The sequence below is a fragment of the Sus scrofa genome, chromosome 5 (assembly GCF_000003025.6).
Source record: "Sus scrofa isolate TJ Tabasco breed Duroc chromosome 5, Sscrofa11.1, whole genome shotgun sequence".
Classification (NCBI taxonomy): domain Eukaryota; kingdom Metazoa; phylum Chordata; class Mammalia; order Artiodactyla; family Suidae; genus Sus; species Sus scrofa.
In genome coordinates, this window is record NC_010447.5 from 30,856,500 (window position 1) to 30,869,697 (window position 13,198).

The following is a 13,198-nucleotide window of genomic DNA, read 5'->3' on the forward strand; positions in this document are numbered from 1 at the left end:
GTGGTTGCCTTGTTTTTCAAGTATATCAACCCCTTCCTATATCTGCTTGCTTTAGCTTATAGTCATATAGGTTCAAACGCATTCTTAGGAGAGTCTGGATTTTCTTTTGTTCCTTCCCCATATTTTATGATTTTGATATCCTTTTTTAACATCTTCATGTTTATCCTTTTGCTGTTCCTTGTGTTTATCATCACTTTTACAATAGGTTTTTTTTTTTTAATTCCTTTTAGATTTGTATACTGGCTTATTTACATGACTATTTCCAATTGTGATTTCCTCCATCCTATTTCTTCTTCTTTTTTATTTAAAGGAGACCTTTTGGTATTTCTTTTAGAATGGGTTTAGTATTGTTGTATTCTTTTAATTTTTGTTTGTTGGAGAAAATCTTTATTTCTCCTTCTATTTTAAATGATATTCTTGCTGGGTAGAGTATTCTAGGCTGCAAATTTTCCCTTTTAGAACTTTGAATATATCTTGCCACTCTCTACTGGCCTGTAGTGTTTCCATAGAGAAGTCAATTGATAGCCTTATGGGGATTCCCTTACAATTAACTCTTTGCTTTTCTCTTGCTGCCTTTAGAATCCTCTCTTTAACTTTTGGCATTTTTATTATAATATGTCTTTGTGTGGGCCTGTTTGGGTTCAACTTGTTTGGGGCCCTCTGGGATTCCTCCATGTGGATATCTGTTTCCTTTAGATTTGGCAAATTTTCAGCCATAATTTCTTCAAATATATTTTCAATCCCCTTTTCTTTTTCTTCTCCTTCTGGAATCCCTATTATGCATAGATTGGTCTATGCATAATTTATATTATCCCTTAGATCTCTTATGTTGCTTCCGTGTTTTTTTCATTTGGTCCTCTTTCTGCTGTCCTAATTGAGTGATTTCCATTATTCTATCTTCCAAGTCACTTATTCGTTCCTCTGCATTATTCATTCTGCTCTTCGGTGTCTTTAACTCAACCTGCGACTCTGCAAATGAATTTTCTAATTTTTCTTGGCTCCTCCTTATATTTTCTAGTTCTTTTCTAAAGTAATCTGCATTACTATTCATATCTGCTCTTAATCCTTTCATATTCACTCTGTGTTCCCTTTGTTCTATCCAGTTATTTGGAGGGTTTCTTGCCCTTTTTGGAGGTTTAAGGTCTTCTGCCAGCATTCAGTAGATGTTCTGTGTATTGTTCTACATGTAGATGATTTTTGTTGGTGTGTTTGTAGGAAAAGGTGAGCACCATGTCTTACAACTCCACCATCTTGATCCCACCTCCAGAAATGACATGTTTTAGATTGCAAGCTTTCCTACCCATGATCCTGATGTGGGTCTTCATTTATTTAAGTATTCTTTTATATCTATGCTTATCTGTATCTATATCAGTATCTACATCATCTATATCTAATGGGAACATAGATATAGATATGTTATATTTATTCCTTATAGTAACATTATTGTTTTATTGCTATTATAAATGGTATCTTAAAAATTTTACTTTCTGGTTTTGGCTGGTATATAGAAATGTAACTGAGTTTTGTATACTGATCTTATATCTAGCAACTTAGAGAAACTTTTAATGAGTTTCCTCCCTGATGGCACTTTTCCCTATATTAGGGGGTATCTGAGAACTCTGGGCTGTGAAAACTGTCAGGTATTATTCAGAATGAGAGTGTGAGTTGGGAAGAGGTGGACAGGTGAGTCACCCCATCCCCTCCTGACTTTGGTAATAATGAGATGCAGAGGGCTCTCCTCTTAAACAGTGCCCATCCCCATGGGGAGCCCTTGTCTTTCTGAGGTGGACTGCAGAGACCTTACAGTTTTGGTAGCTGGCTCCTTCTCATCCTTCAGGTTTTTGCCTACCTACCACCTCATCACTGATTCCCTATTGGCATTTGCCAAGCCTCATCTGTGCCTCCCCTTATTCCCTATTACACAATCCAGTTCATTCCCTTCATGGTAGGTAATGATCTCACTTTCTGAGTGTTTATTTGTTTGGTCACGTTCCTGTTTACTGTTTCTCCTCCTTGTCAACTGCAAGCTTCATAAGGGAAGGGGTCAGATCTCTTTTGTTTACTTCTATATTCCTGGTATCTGCCAGTAAGCAGAAATACTAAAAAAGAAATATCTGTAGACTGAATGAATGAGTTAAACATGTCAAACATCTATTTCAATTTTTAATGTTAATAATATATTGGATCATCATTTAAATATATTTTACTCATATAATTTTATTTTATCCTCATAACTGCCTTTTATAATAGGCTCTGCTAGTCTCCATTTAACAAATGAGTTAACTAAGGCACAGGGAGGTTAGTAACATTGTCCAAACAATAGCTAGAAATCAGTAGAGTTGAAAACAGAACCCAAATCACCTAGCTCAGATGCCAAATAAAAAAAAAAAAAAGAGAAAGAAAAGATGGAGAAAGAGAAGACAAGAGAAAGGAATAATGAAGAGAGGAAAGTTTAAATTATTCCTGACCTTTTCATGTCAAGGGCATATCATACCATTTGCCCTGCTAAGAACTCCTTAGCTCTCACCCTTTAAGTCTTTTAGCAAATTTTATACCTCTCTAAGACATTTCAGGCCAGTAGACAGATTAAGAATACTTTCAAGCAATGCTGTTCTACATGAAGCATACAGAATGGGAAATAAAAGAGTTTGCAGCTACAAGATAAGTCTCTTTTTCTTGGCTACATTTCACCAGCATAAAACATGCTGGTAAAGTCAGGTCACACAATCAAGTCTGATAATTGTAAGAAGTATGTAAAACATAAGTAAAGTTTCAATTTCGGGTTTCAATTCATTCTCTCATAATTTCTCTGCCTTAATCAACATTTCACAAAACTTTGGTCTCTCTTCACATGGAAAAGTCACATGAGAATATCTTTCCCGTTTTACTACAGTTGTGAGTGTAGAAATAGAATTACTTTCTATTGGGATCATTAAACAAAGAATATTGTACTCAACTTTGCATTTTAATCAATGATACTATATGTCCCTTTCCTTTCTTTGTTCCTAAATCTGGTTATTAAAAAAATGGTAATTTCCATTAATTCTGATTAGCTGGTTGCACATTGTGGAGTTACAGGAAAGAAAGGAATCCCCTACTATTTCCAGTCTCTGTAAAGTAAAAGAAAAATTACCAGCCCCTAAGTCAATAATACTATTTTTGTGATTTGGAGAGGAAAAGACTTTCCTCCCCAAGGGTAATCCACATATGAGAGTTGAATGCTAGGTGAAACATGCTGACAAAATGAGATGCTATTAAAGAATCTGTTGACATAAGAACCCTAAATTGCTGAGAAGTACCACTCACCTCTTCCTGAACTCGAACAGAGTAATAACATAGTATTGGTGACTTTCTGTCTGCTACAGGGGGACATACGGTTCATTCTTAATCCAGAGTGGTTTATCAGGGATGCACAGAAATCACCATCTCAGTACACCAACATACCCATGACTGAGACATCGTATTCTATCAGCAGCGTTGCCTCTTGTCCACACTGTTTGAGAATACTCATGGCTTCAGCATGCGTGGTTCCAAGAAGCCGAATTCCATCCACACTGAGCAACCTATCACCAGGCTTGATGGTGCCCTCTCTGAACAGAGAAGAAAGAAGCAATCTTATTAACTTAGCATCATGGGGCTCAGCATTAATAGACACTTAGCCAAAGTGGCTTTTTCACACACATTCTACCATCCATCCCATTTGCACTCCCTTTCTAGCATTGAGTGTTCCCTTAAAAGAGTAGAAAGGTGACCTTGAACAGAAAATTGCTAAAATATGAAAATCAGTAATAAGACAATAACTGCATATTAGCAACTAACCACATCTCTCACATTTAACTTTTGGGGTACAAAAAATAAAAAAGGCACATTTTCTCTTTTCTAGATTTTAGCCAACATGTCTAAAATTGATTTATTAGAGCCATGGAAATAGCACTCTCCTATTTCCCCAAAGTCAGGTGAGCAGAAAAGCCTGCTGATTCTATTCAGTTTATTACCTATGAACCCAGGCAGGACAGGGAATGCTGGTGAAAAATTTTCCCTAGTCTGTAAATCTCCCTGTTGATTTATAAGGCCATTTGGTGATCATTAAATTGATTCAGTCTTATGTTCACTGGGAAAGGCAGGAAAATATTATTCTCCCTTTTGTGACCACTGACACTCCAGGCACTGGGAGAAGATGACACCACGAATGTGTAGCCAGAAAGGTCTTCCAGATTATAACCCTCCTGCCTCAAGGAGGGTCATGAATATGAGAAGACCAAATGTGGGAATTACAAGTTTAGGATTTGGACAGAATAAAATGATGTCTTAAATATCTTTCACATAGAAAACTCACCATGGTTGTTTTTTATTTTTGATTTTTAAGGCCGCACTCGTGGCATATGGAGGTTCCCAGGCTAGCGGTTGAATCGGAGCTGTAGCTGCCTGTCTACATCATAGCCAGAGCAATGCAGGATCCAAGCCGCCTCTGTGACCTACGCCACAGCTCATGGCAATGGCGGATCCTTAACTAACTGAGCAAGGCCAGGGATGGAACCCGCAACCTCATGGTTCCTAATTGCATTCATTTCTACTGTGCCATGACAGGAACTCCGTGGCCATGTATTTTGACTCTTAATTTTTATTTAAATTCTTCAATTTCCCTTAGTCCTGCATTAATTTAATAATATGTCACTCACAAATTTGTAGCCTGCTCCTGACATTTCTGTCAACTCCAATTCTAAATGTTCATAAGAAATGGAAATATTCTCATTTGCTTCAAGAAGAATAATTCTCAAGAAAAGCACGAGGAGGAACAAAAACCCAGCAAAATTGCCACAGAAATATACTTTAGCACAAGGGAGAAACTAGTGTCTTTATATTTTCTTATTTTATATTAAACATCAACTTTTTTAAAAAAGTAAGCTAACAGCATGAGCTTGGAAGGAAAATAAATCTGAATTTCTATCCTAGCTGGCAAGTCATTTAACCTTACTGGGCTTCAGTTTTGTCACCTATAAATATGAACAAAAATACCTCATTTAGTGCGTAGTTTTAAGGATAAAATAATGTCTGCCAAGTACTTAGCACCGTTCCTGGTACGTGGTGATCACTCAATGAGCTGTATTTATTATTATTATTATTATTATTATTGTTATTCCTATTTCTGGTGCTTAAGAAAAGAATTTTTAAAAAATACATCCTAGGCTGAAACATAGCTCAGAGTCAGGGGTAATCAGTGCATTTTCCTTCTCTCCTTCAACAATATCTAATGGAAGGAGTTGTGTTCCCTACCATAAAGGAGCAGACTATTGCTGTGGGAAATTAATCCAAAGATAGGCATCTCTTGAGACATCTAAGTTGTAAGTTTACTTGGGACCACCCCCCCTCCCCCCCTCCCACCCCCGACCGAGGTTTGTGGTAGGAAGGCTGAAGGAGTTTCTTTCAGGTATTCAAATTAGCAAGGAAGAGAATGACTGCTTCCCTTTTACTAAAAGTCACTTCTCTTCTGACATACAGCATCATCACCAAAGGGTAATCATCATTATAAGGATGCTGACAATAGTAAGCGTCAGAATTCTACCACCTATCTTTCCAGGCTGGATTAGCAATTGAGAGGATGCACGGCAAGGGCTGGCCATAAAAGGGCCAGCTGCCTTTTATTAAGTGCCTTCGGTATGACAGGTTCCCTGTAAGGCTCCATAAATGTCCAATCTTTGATGACATGAGAAACCTTGAAAGGTAGGCATCACCATCTACATTTTAGAGTGGAGGGAACTGAACTTAGCTTAGAACTGTTCAGTCACTTGCCAAAAACATAGGGTGATAAGGATTAAATCCAGAATCAAATTTTCTTTCTTCTGATTCCATAGCCTGAACCCTCTGGTTTTCACATTCCAACATATTTACTTACTTTCTTTCAGTTACTATGAAATTTCTAATTCTTCAACTTCTATGCCGACGTCCCTAGGTTTATTTAATCTATTTGGATAGTGACACAGGAAGATGAAGTTTACCTGTCAGCAGGCCCTCCAGGACGAACACACGTTATTACAACTGGACGAGATTTATTTCTATCATCGTGTGCTCCCCCTAGCAAAGAAAAAGAAGACAGCTTAAAAAATGCTCTCATTGCTGCCATTAAAAAATTCACTTAGAAAATGCCAGCTGTGAAACTGAAATGCATTTTATTGCTGCATAGAGGAATACATGTAATGTTTTCCTTCTAGCATATACTAGTTTTAAAAATCTTATTCATTTTATATGGGCTCTATTTTTGAAGTCAGCATTTCTCCACCTCTCAATAAATACATGGCTGTAATCAGGGGTGATTTATGAGACATTTAACAACCAGTGTGACAAGAGCATCAAATAATACAAAGACTAGCCCAATTAGACTAGTTGCTGGTTATAAACTAAGCATAGGTGGGTATATCTAGTGTCAGTCAACCCGAGTTATAACACAGCTGAGTCTACAATCTGACATGAAGCAGAAACTAAAGAAAAAAATCCGAATATTAAAAAAAAGAAAGAAAAAATTCAAGCGGCAAAAGTGGCCTTTGTTAAAGCTGGGGTGTTCAAAATATTAATGCATTTTAAAAGCACTGCATTCTCAGTATGTCCCCTCGTTTTTATGTTTTTTGATGTCATATTTTACATCTTTTTATTTTGTGTATCCCTTAACTAATTATTATCATTGTAGCTTCTTTTACTACTTTTGTCTTTAACTTTCACACTTTTTAAGTGGTTATTCCACTACCTTTATCCTACATTTGCTTTTATGAGTGAATTTATGCTTTCATAAATTTTCTTATTCTGAATGTTAACCTTGCCAGGGAGGGCATTTTTGGATGCAAGTTTTTTCCTTTTAGCATCTTGAATATGTCATGTTACTCCCTTTTGCTGAAAAATCAGCTTATAATCTTATGGGAGTTCCCTTGTATGTAATGAGTTATTTCTCTCTTTCTACTTTTAAGAATCTCTCTTTATCTTTTGCCATTTTAATTATAATGTGTCTTGGTCTGGGTCTCTTTGGGTTCATCTCATTTGAGATTGTCTATGCTTCCTAGACATGAATGTCTGTTTCCTTCTCCAGGTTAAAAAAGTTTTCAGCCATTATTTCTTCAAATAAGTTTTCTGCCCCTTTCTCTCTCTCTTCCATTTCCCTATAATGTGAATGCGAGTATGCTTTATGTTGTCCCATAAATCCTTTAACTTATCCTCATTAAAAAAAAATTCTTCTCTATTTTTATTTTTTGCTATTCTGTTTGGCTGATTTCTACTACCTTGTCTTCCAGGTGACTGATCTGTTCTTCTGTTTCATCTAGTCTGCTACTGAATCCCTCTGGTTCAGTTCAGTTGTTGTATTCATCAGCTCTGTGACTTCTGTTTGCTTCTTTCTTATGTGTTCTTTCTCTCTGTTAAAGTTCTCACTGTATTCTTCATTCTTCTGAGGTTGGTGAGCATTTTTATGACCATTACTTTGAAACCTTCATCAGGTAAATTACTTATCTCCATTTCAATAGTTTTTTTTTCCCCCTGAAGTTTTATTTTGTTCCTTCTGTTTCCTCATTTTGCTTGATTTTCTGTGTTTGTTTCAATGTATTATGCAAAAACAGCTCTCTTTCCCAATCTTGAAGGATTGCCCCTGTCTTGATGTGGCCCTTTTGTAACTGGTTGGGGAGTAGGAATTCAGCTATTTCTAGATTTCTTTTCAGAAGGAATTGTTTTATATGTAGCTGTATATTTGTTGTGTCTGTAGGAGGAGGTGAGTTCTGGATCTTCCTACACTGTCGTCTTGAACCATCCTTTATCTGTCTCCAGTTTCTTAAATTTTATTTGTGTAACTTGATTTTGTCATACATCCTCACCCTGGCTACCCATCTGGATGGTCTCTAGTTTGTCAGTATTTGATAAGTATGAACATTAACCATCATGTATTTCTTCCTTGTTGTCTGGCAGAACAGCCTGTCATTTACCAAATTTGGCACAGGAAAAGAGGTCAACTTAAAGAACATAGCCTAAGAGAAAAATTAAAAGGCATTCACTTTTCCTGATCAAAGAAAATGCTTCCGTTATGTTCATTTCTATTATAAGTGATATATTCAGTCTGGTTGATTGGTAAAAGCTCCATTTAAGTATTTTATTTCTTTCATTCAGTTTGATGGGTTGTTTTAAAACTCCTCCTTACTTAAAATAGGAAATTCACAACTGTCTCAGGAAAAAAATGTTTTAATGAAAATCATGACAATAAGTGACAGGAGCACATGCTTAACTATATTTATATAAATACTATTACGCAACCTCCCTTTTGCAAGGTGCTCATAAAAAGATAGGGTTACTTTCTCCTGGGGGGTATTGATTTAGAAAAGGATAGGGGCTGAGGATAGCAAGAACTATTTCCATTATTTTGATTTGGAGGTCCAAGCATAAATATATGACAGTTAATGCATGATAAAATGTGAAAGAGATAACTAAATTTTTTCATATGTAACATTTTATCATTATTTGAAACAATGAGCCAAGTTTAGTTTGTAATTCACTTAGGTTCAAGATGTTTGGAGCTGTAAAGCAAAAGAAAGACAGTGGTATTTACAATCCTGGCTGAATATTAACATATCTGACCTGTCATGCTTTTAGAAAATATCAATGCCAGGGACACAGTGCAGACCAAATCTGAATATTGTGCTCCCTATTTTAAATGAACACGCTTACCTACAATTTTATAGCTGAGAATGACTAGAGAAATTTCCTCATCCAAGGTGAAAAGCAACTTATTGGCTGAGTGGTTTTCCTATCAGCCCAAACCATATTCCTTGGCTTGATGGCAAAGGAATTAACAGAAATTTTTAACTCTCCCTGATTTAGGCTGGAATATCAGTTCTCATTTTACGGACGCAAAGTTCTATTGTTTGGGAAGTCAAGGTTTTTGAATCTGCAACATACAGCATTAGAAGTATAATTCCATTCATCAGTTAAAAGCCTGTTTTTTTTTTTTTATTCAAAGACCCATCCTAATTGGGTAAGAAGAAATTCTCCAGCACTAAATGAACATGCCTCATCTAGAATATCTTCCCTTCTTCCTACTTGAATGTCCTTGTATTCTCCATTGATCAAAGGCCTAGAAAGCTATGATATATATGAAGAAGGGGGAGGAGGAGTTAAGCTCCAATCCCCCCTATGCCATAATGTCTTGTCTGCCGTGATAACATTTATCCACAGTACCTTTTTATTCTGCAACTCTTTTTGTGATTAACCAATGTTTTTTCATTTGTTTGTTTGTTTGTTTGTTTTTAGCCATGCCTGAGGCATGCAGAAGTTCCTGGGCCAGGGACTGAACTCACACCACAGCAGCGATCCAAGCTGCCATGGTGATAATTCCAACTCCTTAACCAGCTGCACCACAAGAGAAATCTAACGGATAGGTGGTGGCCACTGTTTGAGCAAGAAACACCCTCCAAATGGGCCTGAAACTGATTTGAAAATATAAGTTCTTTATTTGTTCTCATTAAAAATTATGCAAAATTTGACAAATTTTATCTTGAAGCGATGTACTAAGGGAGTTATAAAGCATACGAAAATTTGGCACTCATGAACTAAGACTGGCTAATTATTACCAAGGTTTTAAAACCAGAATACTGTAAGAAGTCTCATGTCCACACAAATCTAGGCATCATTCGTTCATTCATTTATTAAGTGCCTATGATTTACTAGTAAGAGTTTAGGCTCATATTAAAAAACTCTTACTATGCATGCATACACAAATATTTGAAATCCCTGCAAATTGTGGGAAGGACGTTTTGTTAACATCATACATCAGTTGTCTTAAGGTGGCTATGGATTTTAATTGCCTATTTTCTTTTTAGCTCTTAAATGATAAATTACTGTTGGTTTAGCTCTTTCATTAGCAATTTGAGTTGTTATTGATTAACCATATAGCAACTAGTGATGAATATCCTCACTAGCAGTATTTTTTACCGCCGCTTTTTAATAATTAGGCTTGTAGGCATGCGATTCCAGCATACCTCTTTTTCATACTTCATATTGCAAAAACAAGTTGTGTATATTTCACCCTCCAAGCTAAAATTACTTGAATGCTGACTTTTTATTATATTCATCTAGTTTTTTATACAGAAATTTGCAAATGGTTAAGGTAAATGATCTTGGGGTCTGTTACTCCACCTAAATGGAGGACTTGGTCAGAAAAGTGTAATAAGTACTGGTCTAAACCACTCACTGAGTTCCTAGTTGCCCATCTTCTCTACATTCATTTGGGCACCTTATCGACTTACGTCTTAAATTCACTGGACTGTAATTCCCTGTAGATAGAGGTCTTGTCCCATGACTCCATTGCATGCTGCCCTATGCTGACATGTTGACATGTCCTTAATGAATACTGGACAGATTGATTTGCTAAATGATCGACAGAATTGAACCTAATGCCCTAAAGCTCAGTCATCAAAGGCAAGTCTATATACATGAACACATCTTTTACTCCTGATGCATGTATATTTATTAAGACGCTTAGTTAATTTGCATTATTGTTTTAATCATTTTGATAGAATTTTGACTCTAGTGAGGTACAATATGTATGAGGTAAAAAAAAAAATCAAGAAATGTTAAAAACTCTTGATACTTACCTAGTTCCCTGTTGACCTCATTGTGATACTAGGAATTACGAGTTGCTAATGTATGTGTAGTCTTTCAGAAATAAAATTGCTAATAAGAAACTAAAATATTGAAAGTCAGAATTACAGCCAGAATTAATGCTTTTGTAGACAAGTTGGAGTCACTTGAAATGTTTATTATTAATAATACCCCAAAGTAAGATAAGTTGAACTGATGCACAGAGGTGCCCAAGGCATTAGAACATCAGCAATTCCTTTTTAGGAAGCTATGGTACCAAAATGTATTTAAACAGAGTTGCTTAATCCTCATGTATGAAAATCAAATCAACCCAAATACATCATCATTTTTGGCTCAGATAAACAGGAAGGTAAAAGACATGTGGGAAAGTGTCAAACCAGTAGGATGACTGGGAATCGACGAGGTTTGCCAACAATGGCTTTTTGCTCTCTATTAAACTGAAATAAATTAGCTAGCTCCTTTGGATTCCAGTTGGATTCTCAATTACTGCTTTCTTTCTTTCCAGAAAAAATGGGTACAGATATTACGGGGTTGCTTTCTGCACTGGAAAGATCAGTTTTTGAGAATGATTTTCTAGTTCACTCCCAAATTGGTTCACTGACAAATTCCCCAAGAATATCTGTTGATTCTATTTTCTAATCACCACCTACCTCGTATCACGAAACCAAAGGTATTTCCTTCTTTATGTAACGTGACCTCCACTGTTCGGAAAATAACACCCGATCCTTGGACAGCTGAATGCAGGAAAGAGAGAAGGAAATATGTCTCACATCATAATAACATTTCTAAATTTTTGATAGGTATAAAACAGTACAGATCCCTGCTGCAAATAATTCTTGTTTGTGTAATAAAACAGTGAAAATCTCTTTTTAAAGAAAATATTAGAAAAAGATAAATAACAAGTTTCTGCTGAATAGCACAGGGAACTATATTCAATATCTTGCAATAAACTACAATGGAGAAAAATTTGAAGAATGTATATATATACAGAAATGAATCACTTTGCTGTACTCCAGAAATGAACACAACATTGTAAATCAACTCTACTTCAATAAGAAAAAAAAAGGAAAAAAAGAAAACATTAGAAAAATATTTGCAATGGCATACAAATACCATAAAATAGCCATATGCATAAATGACATATATAGGTCCAGGTAAAATCAAAATCATAGGTACTTCTTTCCTCCTATGTGGCCAGGTTTTAGTTAGAGTACAATATTACATTGTTAAAACTCTATATAATAAGAGAGACAATCTTGATATAATAAACAGAATTGTTTTCCTTTTGTAAATGCAAAATAATATGATTTTTGTAAATTATGAAATAACATCTTTACACGTATTTTTGCAGCTAGCATAAGAAGAAAAAGCATTATTCTCAGATTGCCATTAATAGATTAAGCTGATGTAAACTGATTTACTTTCAGGATGTATAGCAATTAAACAAAGACATCCAGTCCATGATTTTCTTTTCTGTGGAAAGGTTCATTTGTGCCGTTTATTAGAATAGACTTGTGGTTGCTGGGGGGGAGGGGGAGGGAGTGGGATGGATTGGGAGCTTGGGGTTAATAGATGCAAGCTATTGCTTTTGGAATGGATTAGCGATGAGATCCTGCAGTGTAGCACTGGGAACTATGTCTAGCCACTCATGATGGAGCATGATAATGTGAGAAAAAAGAATGTATACATGTATGTGTAACTGGGTCACCATGCTGTACCGTAGAAAAAAAATTGTATTGGGGAAATAACAATAAAAAAATTAAAAAAAATAAAGACATCAGCAACCCAAATAAAACTCGGAGGGCAAAAGAAATTCTAAGTATATTCCAAATATGACTACTGACTAATAAAATAAGGATCTACTTAATTTTACTTAATACCATCATGCTTAGGTTGTGTTTGCCTGGTTATTGCTCTCATTTCACAAAATGAAATTGCATTGTCAAGTTGCATATGAATGCATACATTTTAGGTAGGTATAGTCACTAAACTATTCTGTAAGACTGTCTTTCCAAGAAACTCTTGAATAATTCCAGTTACATACTACCTATTGCTGGATTAAAATCCCCCAACATTTCTAAAAGCTAATATTTTATCACTATGGATATATAGATGTTTTTATTCACGGAGATGGAGTTTGTAAACTATAGAATTTGATGGTTTTAGCTCCTTGTCTTGATTTTGTACAATGATATCTATTATCTAATGCAATGTTCATGATCAATGACATATTTTTACATTTTTACTAGATCCTGAAGGACTTATTACATCAAGCTATCAACAAGAAATATACAAACAGAATTAAAAGCATCTTTGAAAAGAACATGTCTTGCCATTTTGAGAAAGAGAAAGTAACTTTAATTAAGCAGTAATTATAATTAGTTTTTAATTATCAGAAATTCTGAATCCTCAGTGGAATGGATATGATTATGAAAGTAAACAGTAAATTTACAAAACTGCACACATTTGGCTGGGACACAAAGTACAATAAGAACTTGGATCTGCTAAAAGACAACATAAACCTAGAGCTGAACAAAATGTTTTGGTACACTGCTGATTTAATTAAGTGTAA

At 35.5% G+C, this 13,198-nt stretch overlaps 1 protein-coding gene across 18 annotated transcripts in view; it reads right to left on the bottom strand.

Moving 5' to 3' along the window:
• The window catches only part of GRIP1 (glutamate receptor interacting protein 1), a 478,395-nt gene that overhangs the window by 159,482 nt on the left and 305,715 nt on the right, over positions 1–13,198 (bottom strand). For all 18 annotated transcript variants that reach the window (XM_021092908.1, XM_021092918.1, XM_021092914.1 and 15 more), the window contains 3 exons: positions 11,277–11,360; positions 5,997–6,072; positions 3,445–3,590 (listed from right to left, as the gene is read on the bottom strand). In XM_021092908.1, the coding sequence (XP_020948567.1) occupies positions 3,445–3,590; positions 5,997–6,072; positions 11,277–11,360 (306 nt within the window). The remainder of the gene's footprint in view (positions 1–3,444; positions 3,591–5,996; positions 6,073–11,276; positions 11,361–13,198) is intronic.